This window comes from Peromyscus maniculatus, chromosome 4 (assembly GCF_049852395.1).
Source record: "Peromyscus maniculatus bairdii isolate BWxNUB_F1_BW_parent chromosome 4, HU_Pman_BW_mat_3.1, whole genome shotgun sequence".
In the NCBI taxonomy this organism is placed as follows: domain Eukaryota; kingdom Metazoa; phylum Chordata; class Mammalia; order Rodentia; family Cricetidae; genus Peromyscus; species Peromyscus maniculatus.
Window position 1 is genome coordinate 52,438,917 of NC_134855.1, and position 16,512 is coordinate 52,455,428.

At 35.8% G+C, this 16,512-nt stretch overlaps 1 protein-coding gene across 6 annotated transcripts in view; it reads right to left on the reverse strand.

The window, feature by feature from the left end:
- Window positions 1–16,512, reverse strand: part of Lnpk (lunapark, ER junction formation factor) — a 58,131-nt gene that overhangs the window by 39,579 nt on the left and 2,040 nt on the right. For 4 of the 6 annotated variants that reach the window (XM_042275482.2, XM_042275483.2, XM_006972450.4 and 1 more), the window contains exons 2-4: window positions 12,477–12,565; window positions 8,998–9,039; window positions 7,895–8,082 (exon numbers count right to left, since the gene is read on the reverse strand). In XM_042275482.2, the coding sequence (XP_042131416.1) occupies window positions 7,895–8,082; window positions 8,998–9,039; window positions 12,477–12,503 (257 nt within the window). In that variant the 5' untranslated portion in view covers window positions 12,504–12,565. Of the gene's footprint in view, window positions 1–7,894; window positions 8,083–8,997; window positions 9,040–12,476; window positions 12,566–13,461; window positions 13,570–16,512 lie in introns of those variants that run through there. The other 2 variants (XM_076569697.1, XM_076569699.1) reach the window with 1 other exon arrangement.

The window sequence follows — 16,512 nt, forward strand, 5'->3', positions numbered from 1 at the left end:
GGTGAAGACATTCCATTCATCCCAAACAAATCTCCCACAAATAATGGCACAAAATAAAGTAAGCAAAATATATGGAAGTAAAAAAAAAGTATATATTTCAAAACTAATATTAACTTCTTATCAGCAAAGTGCACTAAACTTTAAACCAGAAATTCAAAAAGAGACTGGTTTACAGGATCATAAAATTTCTAAAATGTAATCCTTAACATGAACTAACTTTCAAACTGTTTTCTCAGACTGAAAATTATGAACAGACAAGCACCAGGGACAACTAAAATAGAAAGTGCCTATGTTAATACCACAAAAAGAAAGACTTAACTAGAGACAGTCGCTTACCTTTTTAATTTTACTACCACAAATTAGTTGTATAAATAATGTTTCTTTACAGATGTACATACTGTACTTTTAAAAGATCTATTAAATTAGTTTTTGAAGGTACAGTTCCTTTCTAGAAATTTGCCCACTAGGCAGCATATGGGTTGGGGGACTTCGAACAATACCTCATCCCTATACAAAAATCAATTAAAAGTACATTACAAACAAGTACAACATATTCCTTTTAAAAGACTTAGAAAAAACACAGAAGGAAATCTTTGGGGCATATAATTAAGCAAGAGGTTCTTAAACTTGACAAGAAAATCAAGATTCATAAAAAGAAAACTGACAAACAGCATCTCACCAAAAAAATTTTTAAACTTCTGTTAAAAAAAAAAAAAAGAAAAGAAAAGAAAAAACAACTGTTACGGGACCCTTAGGTGGGGAAAGGCATTATCAAGCCTAAGGACCTGAGTATATCCTCAGGACCCACATGGTGGAAAAATAGAATCAATTCCTTCAAGTTGTTCTCTGACCTCCATACCTGTGGGTTTGTGTGGAAAGACAGAAGGAAGGGAAGGAAGGACAGGGAGGGAAGAAGGGAGCGAGGGAGGAGTGGAGGGAGGGAGAAGAGGGAGGGAGGAGGGGAGGGAGGGAGAGAGACAGACAGCAGTAGGCTGGCCGATTATTGAATTTACTTCAAAAGGCTGGGACTTGTGTTTGCCAGTCTTCTAACTAACTCAGGAAACAGCCAGCAGCTAGGAAGCATGAAAATTGTGCGTGGTGGTTTGAGTAAGAACGGTCCCCATAGGCTCATATACTTGAATACTTGTCCCTAGTTGGTAGAACTGTTTGGGAAGGATTAGGAGGTGTGGCCTTGTTGGAGGAGGGGTCAGCAAGGATGAGCTCTGTGGTGTGCCCCCTCTGTCTCACAGTTGCTGTGAACTATCAGTTACTGTTCTAGCACCATGCCTGCCTGCCTGCCACTATGCACCCTGTAGTGATGGTCATGGACTCTAACCTTGGGAACCATGAGTCCCAAATGAGTCACAGTGTTTTCTCACTGCAACAGAAAAGTAAATACAATCAAAGTAACTATTCTTAACAGTTTCTAACTGAAGTAGGGCTATAAAAAAAGGAAATATGAAAATGACCACCCTTCCCATTCCCTTGCTTAAATCTCTTCTCTCAGAGTCCCAGAGAAAACAACAAAAAGATTTTATTTAATTAAAATAAAATAAAGTCACCATGGAGGAAGACAATGGTTAACTCCTCTAGGAAGATCAACTTTTGATAGTAATTAATTTCTGAAATTATAGGGAATAAAATATCTAGAAAGTTGTATTAAGAAAGAAAGGAAGTGAAGGGGTAAGAAAGAAAAGAAACAAAGAATATGGCTGTAAGAATGCTTATGACATTAAATGATACAGTAGCTGGAGGTATAACTAAGTGAAAGAGCGTTTGTCTAGCAAGCATAGGGCACTGGATTTAATGACCACATACACACATAAGACACTTAAAATTGTTCACTTTAAAATGAACCAACTAGAGCTCAATGCAGTTTATTGACTATTTACCTAGTATGTATGAAGCCTTGGGTTTGATCTTAAGCACCACACAAAATTAAAGGGGGAGGGAGGAATACACTCACATAACACAACATACATACAACAAGCAGGCCTGGTAGTGCAGGCCTTTAATGCAGCCACTCAGGAGACTGACGTAGGAAAGTCTCAAGTTCCAATCCTTGTCCAAGCTACAGAGTAACTTCAAGGCCAGCCTGATCAACTGAGCAAGACCCTGTCTCAAAATAAAAGCTAAAGAAGGTTTAAGGCTGTAGCTCAGATAGAATGCTTGCCTTACACATACAATCCCTAGCACCACTAAAAAACAAACAAGAAAAAGTATTATGTATGCATGTGCATATATGTCTGTATAGCCAACTCAGACAGCCATGTAAAACACATCAATAATCTCATCATGAGGATTATCAGCTGGAGGCCACCCTAGACTAGGTACTGAAATGTTGATTCAAAGAAAACAGAACAATCAATTCCAAAAGTAATATATATCTGCAGAAATAAAAATGTTTAAGTATACCCAAACCTTCCTTCCCTGTGGAAAAGCCTAATCTCTATGAAATAAATGCTGCCTTTTGATTGGAATTTAGTGAGGCTAGAGGGTGGTTCAGTGGCAGAATACTTGCCTAGTATGTGTGAAGCCCTGAGGTTTGAGCCTTAGCACTGGGCAGGGAAAGAGAAGGGCAGGTTAAACCTTATGCTGGGAATATACCCCAGTAGTAGAGCATTTGTTTGGCATGTATACGCGCTTGGATTTAATCCTCAGTAGTAAAAAAGCAGTGTTTAAATTTCAAAAAAAAAAAAAAAGGGAAAAAATATGAATATTCACTTAATGTCTGTGTTCTAGAAAACAATAATGGAATCTAAAGTTCATCCACATTATATAACATGAAGATGAAGTAAATTCTCAAAGCACCTTATATAGAAGATTGTTGTGGATATTGCTCTGTATGCTGTGAATGTGTTGCTCTGATTGGTTAATAAATAAAGTGCTGATTGGCCAGTAGCCAGGCAGGAAGTAAAGGCAGGACAAAGAGAGAGGGGAATTCTGGGAATAGGAAGGGAGGGTAAGGAATTGCCAGCCAGACACTGAAGAAGCAAGATGTAAAGATACTGGTAAGCCACATGGCAAGGTATAGATTTATAGAAATGGGTTAATTTAAGATGTAAGATCTAACTAGCAAGAAGCTTGAGCCATTGGGCCATACAGTTTTAATTAATATAAGCCTCTGAGTGTTTATTTGGGTCTGAGTGGATGTGGGCCCGGGTGGGACTGGAGAAAACTCCAGCTACAGAACATTGATACTCTACCACCAACGGCAATTCTGGAACACTTAGTAAAGTTTTTCTACTTTTAAAAATGATTCAGGTGAAGAATATAGCTCAGTGGAAATTCACTGATGCTTGGTGTTCCATCCCCAGTGTTAGCAATGATAATGACTATAATTATTATGATAAAGTGATTTATTTGTCTCAAAAGTAATTCTCATGATTTAGTGACAGATCCAGCAAAGCACAATTTGGGGCAGGAATTGGAGTTAACAGAGTTCTCTATTGGGCATTTATAAATTACCTTTTTTAATCAGAAAATCAACTGCTCTATAGAATTGAACGTCAAGTAGGAGTATTTTTCCTAGTGTTATGAAAATATTTAAATCAACTATCTCTTTTTTTTTTTTTTTTTGAGACAGGATTTCTCTGTGTAGCTTTGGAGCCTGTCCTGGAACTCATTCTGTAGACCAGACTGGCCTTGAACTCAGAGATCCACCTGCTTCTGCCTCCCGAGTGCTGGGATTAAAGGTATGCACCACTGCCGCCCAGCTTATTTCATATTTTAAAAATTATTTTCTCCTTGATTTTTATGAAAAATAGAAAGGAAACAATGTAAAAGAGCTCAGCATTATAAGCTCATCTACTTTGGAATTTAAAATCCAAAAGATTTCTAAAAAGAAGGGAAATAAATAAGCTAAGAGTGAGGCTGGCAGCACAGCTCAGAGGCAGATCTAGCCTAGTACACGAGGAGGCTCCACAGCCAATGCCCAGGAAATCAACTTCAATGTTACACATGAGCTCAATTTCAGTTCTCATATATGAACATAAAAATAAATGTGTTCGCCTTTGCACATGCAAAGTTAATTATCTTTAGTTTGGGAGTTCAAATTTAGAAATATGTCCCGTACTAAAGACTAAACTAAAACCTGAAATACCTTCTTTTTCTATATCCCATTTTCTCCTATCATATTGTATCAGCTTTAACTTCCAAAACATTTCAAAGTCATCTAGTAATTACTGGTGTTACTGAGCAGTCCAATCATCTTTATCTTTAGATTAAATTTACTAAACCAAGCATGGTGGTGTAAGCATTTAATCCTGGCACTCAGGAGGCAAAAACAAGCAGATCTCTGTGGGTTTGAGGCCAGCCTGGTGTACACAGTGAGTTCCAGGCCAACCACTGCCAGTCTCAAAAATAAAAGCTAACAAAAGAACTTGTATAGCAGCTTCCTAAGTATCTGACTTTTGTCCTCTCCTCTTACCCGAACTCCATATGACAACATATATGTGACCTTCTAAGTGTAGTTTCTATCATGCTATTCTTCCATTATAGAAGCTTCCCATTTCAACTACTATGAAATACTTATTCCCAGCTTTGATCTTCCATGATCTGGATCTTGCCTGATCCTCCAAGCTCACTTCACAGCATTTTTCTCTCCATCACACATTCCAAACATATCTGTCATCTTTGCCCCTCACATAGGTATATACTCATGTTCACAGTCTACACATTTTCTGTTTACTATTTTAGAAACATCGTCCCTCAGCTACTGGACTTTGCTTTTTTTACAATGAAAGTATACAATGATGTAAAAAAAATTCAAACACTACCAGACAACACAGAATAAAAGATGTAGCCAGAGGTTTTCTTCAGTCCTGCCCAGCCCTGTGGTCTTGCTTGCAGCCACTTATAAAATAATCATTCAGGCGCTTAATATTATTTACAAACTGTATGGCCTCTGGCAGGCCTCTTGTTAGCTAGCTCTTATATCTTAAATTAACCTATTTCTATCAATCTATGTTTTGTATTATGTTCCGTGGCATTACCTGCACCCCGTTACATGTTGCTCCTTCAGTAGCTGTCTTGAGTCTCTCCAGACTCCATCCTTTCTCTTTCCTGTCTCTCTCCTTGGATTTCCCGCCTGCCTCTAAGTTGCCTTGCCATAGGCCAAAGCAGCTTATTTATTAACCAATGGGAACAACATATATTCACAGAGTACAGAAAGACATCCCCCAGCAAAAAGAACTACTTAAAATCCTACCAAAAAGAATTACCACTAATATTTTGGAAATAATCCTTTGTATGTAACTTTGTAGGTGTATGTGCCACTATATGCTGCATATAGTCTTCACAGATTTCAACTTTTCCCATACTTGTTCTTCAATTCAAACACCACGTCCTAAAAGAAGGTCTCCCAGGACCAGGACCTTCCTCAAGAAACCCTTTTTTTAATCACATCATTTGTCTTCCTTCATTGCACATATTTCTCTCCAAATTAACTATGTCTTTGTTAACTTGTCTCTATTTTTTAGATGAATTCAAGGCCCATGAAAGCAGAATCTTACCACTACTTTTCCCATTATTATGGTCTAGACCACTACCTAACACATTGCAGATGCCTAATACTTATAAAGAGAGGAATGTTTTGATAAATGTGAGTGTGTGTGTGTATGTGTGTGTGTGTGTGTGTGTGTGTGTGTGTGTGTGTGTGTGTGTGTGTGTTTTACTAGGACTTGAACCCAGAGCCTCACATATGCTAGCAAATGTTCTACCAATAAGCTATAGCCCCCCAATACCTTCTGTACTTTCTATTTCTGAGACAGGGTCTCAGTAGGTTGCACAGCCTAAGTCAACTCTCCCTATAGTCTAGGCAGGCCTTGACCTTGTGATCCTCCTGACTCAGTCCCCCAACTAGCTGGGATTACAGGTCTGACTTCAATTAACATTTATAAGCTACAAAATCCTACATTTTTATCTCCTATTAGATTTTTCTCTAAGTTTCATACTCATACTTAACCATCCATTTGACAGCTACAATTGGAAAATACAGTGGTTCACCAAACCTGCTCCTACTCATGTTGTTCACTATTTTGATGAATGATAATACTCTCAAACATCCTAAACTATAAAACTGAATTTTACCCTTGAAATGATTCCTCCTCTTCACCCCATAATAAACCAATCACCAAAAGTCTCTCAATTCTACTTTCTAAATCTCCAATCCATCAATTTCACTCAATCCATCTGCTCTTCTCCCACCCACCCACTACAAAGCATTCATCATTTCTCTTTATCAACTATAACATCCTTCTAGCTTCCTACTCTAGATCCACTCTTACTTCCTTCTAATTATTAGAGCTACACTCTCAGTGGCTATAATGATGTGGCGGTTAATCTTGTCAATTTTGCTGGATTTAGAATCACTTAGGAGAAAGACATCTGGACATGTCTGAGAGGCTTACCTAAAGTAGGAAAAGCTATACTGCATGTGGACAGACCTGTGCTCTGGGCTGGGTCCCAGATTAATTCACCTCACTCTGCTTCCCAACTGCAGATGCAATGTGACCATGCTCCTTCAGCCATGGCTACACCTCCTCTTGCTGCCATGTCACCACCTTACACATATACACTCTGCAGGCCTCAAATTAAACATCAATTTTACAGGAGTTTGGAGTACACAATTCCACAGAAATCCTCCCTCCCAATGCAGCCTTGGGTGATATAATAAATAACACAGTAATCTAGACAAGTGCTGTGAAGGAACTGTGCAGATATAATCCAAGTTATTGATTTTAAGTGGGAGGTTATCATGGATTATCCACATAAATCAGAGATTCGGAAGCTGACCAACAATCTCCCACCAGAGACTCCAAGTAGACTGCTGTCTGATCTCTGGAGACTCAGGCCTATGAGATTCTAAGCAAAGACCTAGTTGATCTGCCTGAGTTTCTGAACTTCAGAGCTCTGATATAATGAATGAGTGTTGTTTTAAGCTGCATAAATTGAGAACAATGGAAAACACAACCAAGATTTTTTCTAGAAGCCTGTCCCCACACTAAGCCTGGGTTAGGGCCCCTGTTAAATGTTCCCATAGCATTTTGTATTTCTCTGTCATAACACTAATCATATTTATTACTTAATATACATAGCCTAAAATTTATAGCCAATGAGTTTCCAATTTTGTTCACCATATACTATTATAACCCAATGTCTACACAATTGTTATTCATAAATGTTCGCTAATTAAATGAAAAGACTTCTTGTTTCCCAAAATCCTCAGCTGAAATACACCTCCTATAAAGTGCCAGATTATGAAATACTTATGAAGGAATGATTAGCTTATAGCAATAATTAAAAAGAAAGGCGTTAGGATGAAAGATACATACTTAGAAGCATTTGGACACATTATTTCAGTTTTACAAATGTTCCATACTCATCACCATACTCCATACACCATATACCATGCCCAATGCCTATAGCAGTGGTTCTCAATCTTCCTAATGCTGTGACCCTTAATACCATTCCTCGTGTTGTAGTGATCCCCAACCATAAAATTATTTTCGTTGCTACTTCATAACTGTAATTTTGCTACTGTTATGAACTGTAATATACAGGATATCTGATATGCAACCCCTGTGAAAGGATCATTTGACCTCTGAAGGGGTTGCTAGCCACAGGTTGAGAACCACTGGCCTACAGGAACCACAACCACCTATCGAAAACTATAAAATATTACTAGTAACAATGGTAATATATATATAATATATTATATATATATATTTGGGCTATAGAATAGAAATTATACTACTTTTTTTTAAGTTATCAAACTTCAGAAGTAATCCAAATGTATTCAATCTAAGACATTAATATTTTATAATAAGAAGAGAATGAATATATTAAAAGTATCTTGTCAGGAAAGGAAAAGATCAGCAAAGAGAATACTTACATAAAAGGAAAAGCAAAAAATGGGAGTGTCATGGCAAGTCTTGCTGTCAACTCATCAGGAAGATACCACAAGTACACAATTAAGCATGTAAACAGATAAAGAACTGAAGAATAGATAATTAATCTTCCAACCCATAATTTCTGCAATCTCTGATTTTTTTCTCTAAATTCTTCCAGTGCTTCAATTTCCTGTTTAGAGAGAAGTATTCCATATTATTAAATCTCATAAATGAAAGAACTAACATGACAGAAAGATCATATAAGATTCCTAAAATCCAATGAAATTCAATGCTCTAATATTTCAAAGCAAACATAAGGAAAGGAAAACTAAAAATGAAGTTAAAAACTAAATAAGCCTTTCCCAACAAATTATTTTTTAAACTTAAATATTAAATATTATTTTTAATCTATCAAATTAGCAAAGACTGGAGAAGTGAAACAGATATCAGCAAATACTTATTGAGTGAAAAAAAAATTCTCCATATATGGGCTTTAAAAATCTGGCAAGAAAAAAAAAGAATAAAAATTATAACAATGTAGGGTCAGGTATGGTGGTATACACCTTTAATCCTGGTACACGGGAGGCAGAGGCAGGCAGATTTCTCCAAGTTTGAGGCTGGCCTGGTCTAAATAGTCAGTTCTAGGCCAGACAGGCAGAATAATACAGTGAGACTGTCTCCAAAAACAAACAACAAAAAAATCAAAACAGTGGCTGAAACTGCACCATTTCAGTCTATTCACTATTTCCTATAGTCCTAGGGGGGAAAAAATCACTTTTTAAATAAGAGAAAAATGTCAAATCTACAGAATTGTTGCAGACTGATAAAGTTGCACAGTAGCCTGCAACCTTTATTATGATATCTGTTACATTGACTTACACCATGCTAGCTCTAATTACATTCTATTGGGTTCTATTACTTGATATTCTATTACCTGATACAGGCTTTTTAAGTCACTAAGAGACCAGATTTTTTTTTTTTTTTGAGATCATGTAACACTAAAGATCTCAGGATTCCTCTATAATATCTTTAAGTTCCATATCTCTTCTCTAATATAAAATTACTAAAATATTAAATTAAAATACTTTAGAGCCAACAAACATACCTTATCTATATTTTCTAGAACTTCTACTGTTGAAGGTTTTGCCTGTTTTAGAAACAGAAATAAGACATGCATTAAAACTTGTTACTAAAAACACTTTGATTTATAGTCATTAAAACATTTTATTTTGCAACTAGGTTTCTCAATGTTATCAAGCTACATGTCTACCTGTTTTAACTAAAATTGGAAAATTATAAAAATTATAATTACTAAATCTATGTAGGATTTTTGTTTTGTTTTGTTTTTCAAGACAGTTTCTTTGTGTAGGCTTGACTGTCCTGGAACTCGCTCTGTAGACCAGGCTAGCCTTGAACTCAGAGTTCCACCTGCCTCTGCCTCCAAAGTGCTAAGACTGAAGACATGCGCCATCACTGCCCAGGTAGGATTCTTAAAATAACACTTTTTCTAAATCTTTCAACTGTGATAGCTCTATTTTTACCATTCTTAACCTCAACAGAACAGACTTTTATTAGAGAAATAAATTTTCATCCAAAGGGATTCATATACCAAAATATTCACAGACTAAAGACAGTCTAATTCAACAATGCTGAAAGTTCACCTAGAGCTCTGTGTAAGCAACACACTAACTGACTACAACACTGACATACAACAAAGCTCTCCGGAGGTCAAAATCTGTTCATTCTGATTCCTAAAGTACACACCTTGGGAGAGCTGTTTGCTTGCATGCTTGTTTGTTTTGTTTTAAATGTGTATAGGTGTGGGCTTGCATGTATGTCTGTAGACACATGCATCCATGGTGCCCACAGAGGTTAGAAGGGGCACTGGGTCTCCTGGAATTGAAGTTATAGACAGTTGTGAGCCACCATATAGGTGCTAGAAATTGAGCCAAAGTCCTCTGGAAGAGCAACCAGTGCTCTTAACCTCTGAGCTATCTCTCTAGCCCCAAGTACACAGCTTTGTAAAGATTAGTTTTTAAAGACTATCTAAGAATAATTTATAATAGAGATTATTTGCCAAAGGTATTTTTATATAAGCCAGAATGGTTTAAATAACAATTGAGAAAACATTTATCAAGACAATAACAAATGTCAATGCAATAGTGTAGCTGAAAGTTTTTCTGTGCTTGCCTGGTATCAAGGTCCCACAGCCACTTATAAAATTCCTGTGTCCTGCCTGGTCCTGTAACTACTCAGATCCAAGTAAACACACAGAAGCTTATATTAATTAAAACTGCTCCACCATTAGCTCAGGCCTACAACTGACTAGCTCCTACACTTAAACTCAGCCCATTACTGTTCATCTATAAATTGCCACATTTTCCATGGCTTTACCTGTGTGCCATTACATGTGGCTCCCTGGACAGCGGGCTGGCTTCTCCTCACTCTTCCTTCCTATTCCCAGAATTCTTCTCTCTGCTTATCCTGCTGTGAATGTGTTGCTCTGATTGATTGATGAATAAAATGCTGATTGGCCAGTAGCCAGGCAGGAAGTATAGTATAGGCGGGATAAGCAGAGAGGAGAATTCTGGGAACAGGAAGGAGAGTGAGGAGACACTGCCAACTGCCGCCATGAGAAGCAAGATGTAAAGACACCAGTAAGCCATGAGCCACGTGGCAAGGTAAAGATTTCTAGAAATGGCTTAATTTAAGATGTAAGATCTGGCTAGCAAGAAGCCTGAGCCATTAGGCCATAAAGTTTTAATTAATATAAGCCTCTGTGTATTTATTTGGGTCTGAGCAGCTGCAGGCCTGGGCAGAACTGGAGAAAACTCCAGCTACACTATAGTCCCTACAAGAGTTGTTAACATAAGGTTGAACCACACAGCCGGGCGGTGGTGGCGCACGCCTTTAATCCCAGCACTCGGGAGGCAGAGGCAGGCGGATCTTTGTGAGTTCGAGGCCAGCCTGGGCTACCAAGTGAGTCCCAGGAAAGGCGCAAAGCTACACAGAGAAACCCTGTCTCGAAAAAACAAAAAAAAACAAAAAAAAAACAAAAAAAAAAAGGTTGAACCACACAAAATTGCCATTTTTGTATGTCAAAGCAGAATACTTGAAGTTCAAATAATTCAACCAAATATGAAAAACAAAGAATAATAAGATTTTTCAGTCTGCCATAGATTTTAAAAGAAGAATCATTTCATTCATCTATTGAATGAAAAAAAGTTGATCCCACAGAAGGAAGGAAAGTTACCAATCTAGGGAAATTGGAGGTAGAAAGCTAGAGGGTTGAAAGATTAGGGGTCAAAGGATACAAAACCACATTTAGAATAAATTCTACAGATCCACACAGCATGATGACTACAGCTTATAGTGATATACTAGATCTTTTTCTGAGCTTTCTCAAAAAAGTTTATTTCAGTTTTAAGTATGCACATACACATGTGTGCCCATGTGTACACACATGAGTACAGGTATCAAGCCAGAAGTGCCACATCCCTGAAACTGGAGCTCCAGGCAGTTGGAATAACTGGACTGGGGTGCTGGGGAACTCAGGCTCTTTGCAAGAGCAACAGGTACTCTTAAAACCTTAACCATCTCTCTAGTCCTCATATACTATATTCCTGAGAAATACTAACAGAGGGAATGTTATTTTTTTCACCACAAAAAATTATAATTATGTGAGCTAATGCATGTTAATTAGCTAGATCAAACAATGTAATGTACATACTTTAAAACATCATGTTACATACGATAAATACATACAATTTTACCTGTGGATTTTTAAAAAAGAGGAAGTCAATTTAATACAACTCTAACACGTAGATTAATCTAACAAACCAAAGGCTAAATCATCACTAGTCTTTATTAGTATAATAAGGAATAAGAAAAAAAAAATAAGGAAATTAGTTTGTCCTAGACTATATTATCTCTTCTTACAATAGAAGAATATTTATCAATATGCTTTATATTTTATATCTCTAAATTTGAGATACTTTCTCTAAAGGTTTAACTAATAAAATCTTCATTTTTAATTTTGTTCAACCTATAACACTTAAAAGCATATTTAGTGATTTAGTGTGACATCAGCAAATTTATCTGACATGCTAAAAAAAAAAAATTACAATTCCTTCAGTCCCAGAAGTAGGAAAGCAGAGGCAGGGCAAATTTCTGTGAATGCAAGGCTACACAGTGAAACCCTATCTCCAAAATAAGTAATTAAATAAATAAACAGATAAGTAAGTTAATAAATAAATTATACAGTCTATAAAAACCATAAATATAAAACTTTTAAATTCAACTACTTTTAAAATAAACTTGGAACTTGGGCAAGATGAGAAGAAAACTACTTGCATAAGATACATAAATAAAAATGAATTACTAAAGACATTAGATACCCATAAAATATACAGAACTACCAAAATAATGTCCAAAGAAGTAACTCTAAATGGAGTTAAATGAAACTAAAAATATAACATTAAACTCACTGAAAAGTACACCCCAAAGGAGATCTTTACAAAAAACTTATGTAACATTTTTATGTTAGATTTGAAAACTTGCAATACAGAAAATATGTTTTCTTACCCTCCATCGAGAAAATAATCCGCCCATCTTTTATTTGTAGAAACTTGGCACAATAATAAATATCATGGGTTGTCCAAAAGAAATCACAGCTAGAAACAAAGCAAATATTTTAAACTTTTAAGTTAAATACCCAACACATTCTCTCTAAAATTTTTATGTTGTAATACTACATTAAAATACCATAAAGTATTTGTTAGCCTCCACTTAAATGAAACTTGAATCCAGATAGCCACTGGTATATTCAAAGTGAGGACATATTTAAAGGTAAAAACAGAGTTGGAAATTTTTAATGACAAACCACTTTAGAAGTATACACATATCTACAGACTTTCTATTTTTTAAAGTAGTTTCCCTATGTTATTCTTGTTATAAAAGAATGAATCCTTCAATAGTTTGAGCCTTAACTACTTTGTTAATTAAAGTGAACAATGTCAACAGTTTGTCACAGAACAGCCTTTAGTGTAAATCACCTTGGAGACATGAAAACCTGATGACAACGGAGTTAGTGATTTGTCCAATAGCACATAAGAAACCTGCCCTAAAGTTCCTCTACCTTCAGACTTCTGGTTCCTATTTCTAAAAACACTACTGTTCAATGCCCAGTTAAGCATGTGTTACTAAAATTCTAAGACCTTCAAGCTGGATATCCTTCATTTCAGCTAACTTTGTATTCCCTTTGTTTATCTATGATTCTTAAACATTGTATAAAGACTCAGAAATGATATCATAAATCAATTTAACAGATAATCATTATATAATTTCTTATTCTTTTAAGTTGAAATGGTAAAATTATACCTTCAAATTGACATGTTTTTATCAGGTTACAAGTATATGCTTATCTGTGTGAAGCTACTTCATTTATACACTTGTACACACACACACTTATTTTCATAGGTATATCCCCCATATCTTAACCATAAAAAATTATCAGCACCCAGTAAGAACTTCAATACTATTTATATATCAGAATTAGCTCAAGGCATACCTATTTTAAGAGTTTCTTTTCTTAGGAAAGTAATGAATGCCTAATTTTTAAAGCACTTTCATGTATAAAGTGATTCTTCAGGACAAAAATATCTGTTCTAAGACAATCTGAAACATACAAACAATTTTATAAATGACAAAAAATTGCAATCACTAATCCTGCAATATTAGCTCAGTATTCAAAATTCTAAAATGTGACAGTGAGGTATTCTGGAGCTCTTATGAACAAAAAGAATACATTTCTGAGACAAGATATTAAAACCTTCTTAAGATTCTAAAAATAGTTACCAAGAAAGGTAAAAGAAAGAGATTCAGCCGGGCGTTGGTGGCGTACGCCTTTAATCCCAGCACTCGGGAGGCAGAGGCAGGCGGATCTCTGTGAGTTCGAGGCCAGCCTGGGCTACCAAGTGAGCTCCAGGAAAGGCGCAAAGCTACACAGAGAAACCCTGTCTCGAAAAACCAAAAAAAAAAAAAAAAAAAAAAAAAAGAAAGAGATTCAGAGGAACTACTTAATTTGATATTCTCAAATTACACATCACCCCGCTCTTTTGAAACTAGCATGTGATATCTGACAGTGTTTCATGCACAACTGGACTACACAGTTCCATTTCTAAAAGAACTGCATCCTTCCAAGTCAAGCTTGTAGCCATCACACCTTGAGACCAAATTTTCTGTTTTGGTTGGGTTTTTGGAGACAGGGTCTCCCTCCATGTCTAGCCTACCCTCAACTTCCACCTTCCTGCCTCAGCCTCCTGAGCAATGGCATTACAAACTTGCACCATCATGCCCTTCCTGGGTTAGACAGGTTTTTACTGTTGAAAATTAATTACAACTTCAGTTACTCACTGGCTCCTAAACCAGTTACTCTAAAGGGCCCTAAAACAGATGGTTTGCAAGAACTTTATCGTTTAGATACTGTCCCTCCACTTCACAAACTAAGACCCTGAGGCTAGAGAAGTAATATGTTAAGCTCCAAAGATATTAAGTAGCAAAACCAAACATTGCATTTTAGTTTTGAATTTTTTTAATGCAACAGTTATTCCCAACAGCATAAAATCAGAAACAGAGAATACTTATATAGCATAGGCTGGATTATATCAATATAGGCTAGAATATCTATGTATAAGATATAGATAGCTGAGGATACAGGTCAGAAGCAGAGCATTTGCCTAGTACATGTGGAGTCCTGGGCTCAACTCGCAGCACCACAAAAAATAAAAATAAAAACCAATGTGAAATAAAATATAGGAAAGCACCTTGGACCTTCTCAAACAGTTGATAAGCAGAGTTGCTAAAGTGGAGAATGAGTTATAAACACAAGAGACAGTATTTATGGCAATGTATCAAGTAGCCCAATTCCTTTATCAGATTAAATACAAGTGCCAAAATCTGCATTAGAGAAGTTAAATGGCTTGCTAAATTTCCAAGACTCCAGTTAGAACTTTTAGAGCAATGGTCTAAAACAGTCATTACTGTATATTACCTTTCGAATGAGTATATGAACTATACTCATGATTCATAATAAATATCTATTTTTATATCAATTATTTGTTTGGAGAATGTTTTGTGTTAAAGAAACAAACTATGGGTTAGTCTCTAGTCTCCCTGAAGCAAGAAGTTGTGCTTTTAAATTTACCCTCTGAAATGTTAGTGATAGTCATTAAATCCATGCTTTCATATTCATAAGCAAAGAATCAATCCTTATTGATTCAGAAATTTTTTCTATCAAATTCTATTATTAAAGAAGCTGATTTAGTATAAATGACACACACATAGTTTTTAATAGGTATGAAACACAAAAAGATTAAATATTTCTATACTTTTAAGTTCATTTTTCTATCTCACCCACTACTTCTGTCCTTTCCAACTAGACATCTTAACTCCAATTCTGATTGCCCATCATTTACTGTGAAACAATGAGCAAATAAATTACTTAAACATCCCTATTTCTCTATTTCTGCAAAAGAGGGATGGTTAGAATCCTCTTAAATGCTGAAAGGCTTAAATAATATAGCCTACACTATTTACTCCAGTACCTGAAAACACAGTAATTACTCAAAACAAATTTTCTCTTGCTGTAGTTATTGTCATTTTCTAATCCATCTCTACTTTGTTGCCAAGTAACTCTAGCATTTCCTTCTAAAGCACAAATCACTCACTTGCCATTAACTAGACCTCAAGCAGCTTGTCTCCAAACTGTACCATTTCTTTCCAACTCTGATATCACAATGGGACTTAGCATGCATGACCTTAAAGACTGAGTACATCTAAATGTATTTTATTTTTTAAGACTTACTTAATTGTATTTGTATGAGTGTTTTGCTTGCATGTCTATGAGCACCATATGTGTGCCTCGAGCCCAGGGAAGTCAGAAAAGGATGTTAGATACCCTAGCACAAGAGTTACAGATGGCTGTGAACCACCATGTGGGTCCTGAGTGCTCCAAACCTCTAAGTCATCTCTTCAGTCTCCTAAGTGTGTTTTTCCATAAGCAACAATGCCTAGCAAATTACAGGATATTTTCTTTTATTCACACTCAAGTTTAAGTGACAGAACTTAAAATCTTAAATGTTTTTCTTGAATTCTCAACTCATTTCAAATCACATTAAAACAATGGGATAATGATTCAAAACATGGTTGAGCTATATACTAGCTATATGATCTTGGGTAAATTACGTAAACTCTCTAAGTCTTGGTTTATAAAGCAGTGAAAATACATTCCACGGAATTGTATAAATTAAATGAAATTATCACTTAGCAATGTTCACACATAGTGTTTAATAAATTGTAGCCATTACTACTGCTATTACAAAAAAAATCCACATGTAAAATTTAAATGAAGCACATGCCTAACTTTTCATAAAAATGAGCACTTATTTCATAACTTAAAATGTTTAAAAATAAGTTTGTATCTTTACTGAAAATATTTTCTCATTTACTGTAGCATGGAAATAAATAACAATATTCTTCAGGCACTTCTCATTATAATAAACTTGTAGGCCTTCAGAGAAAATAGCAAAAGAGTTTTGTGTTTAACTTAAGTTCCAAACTT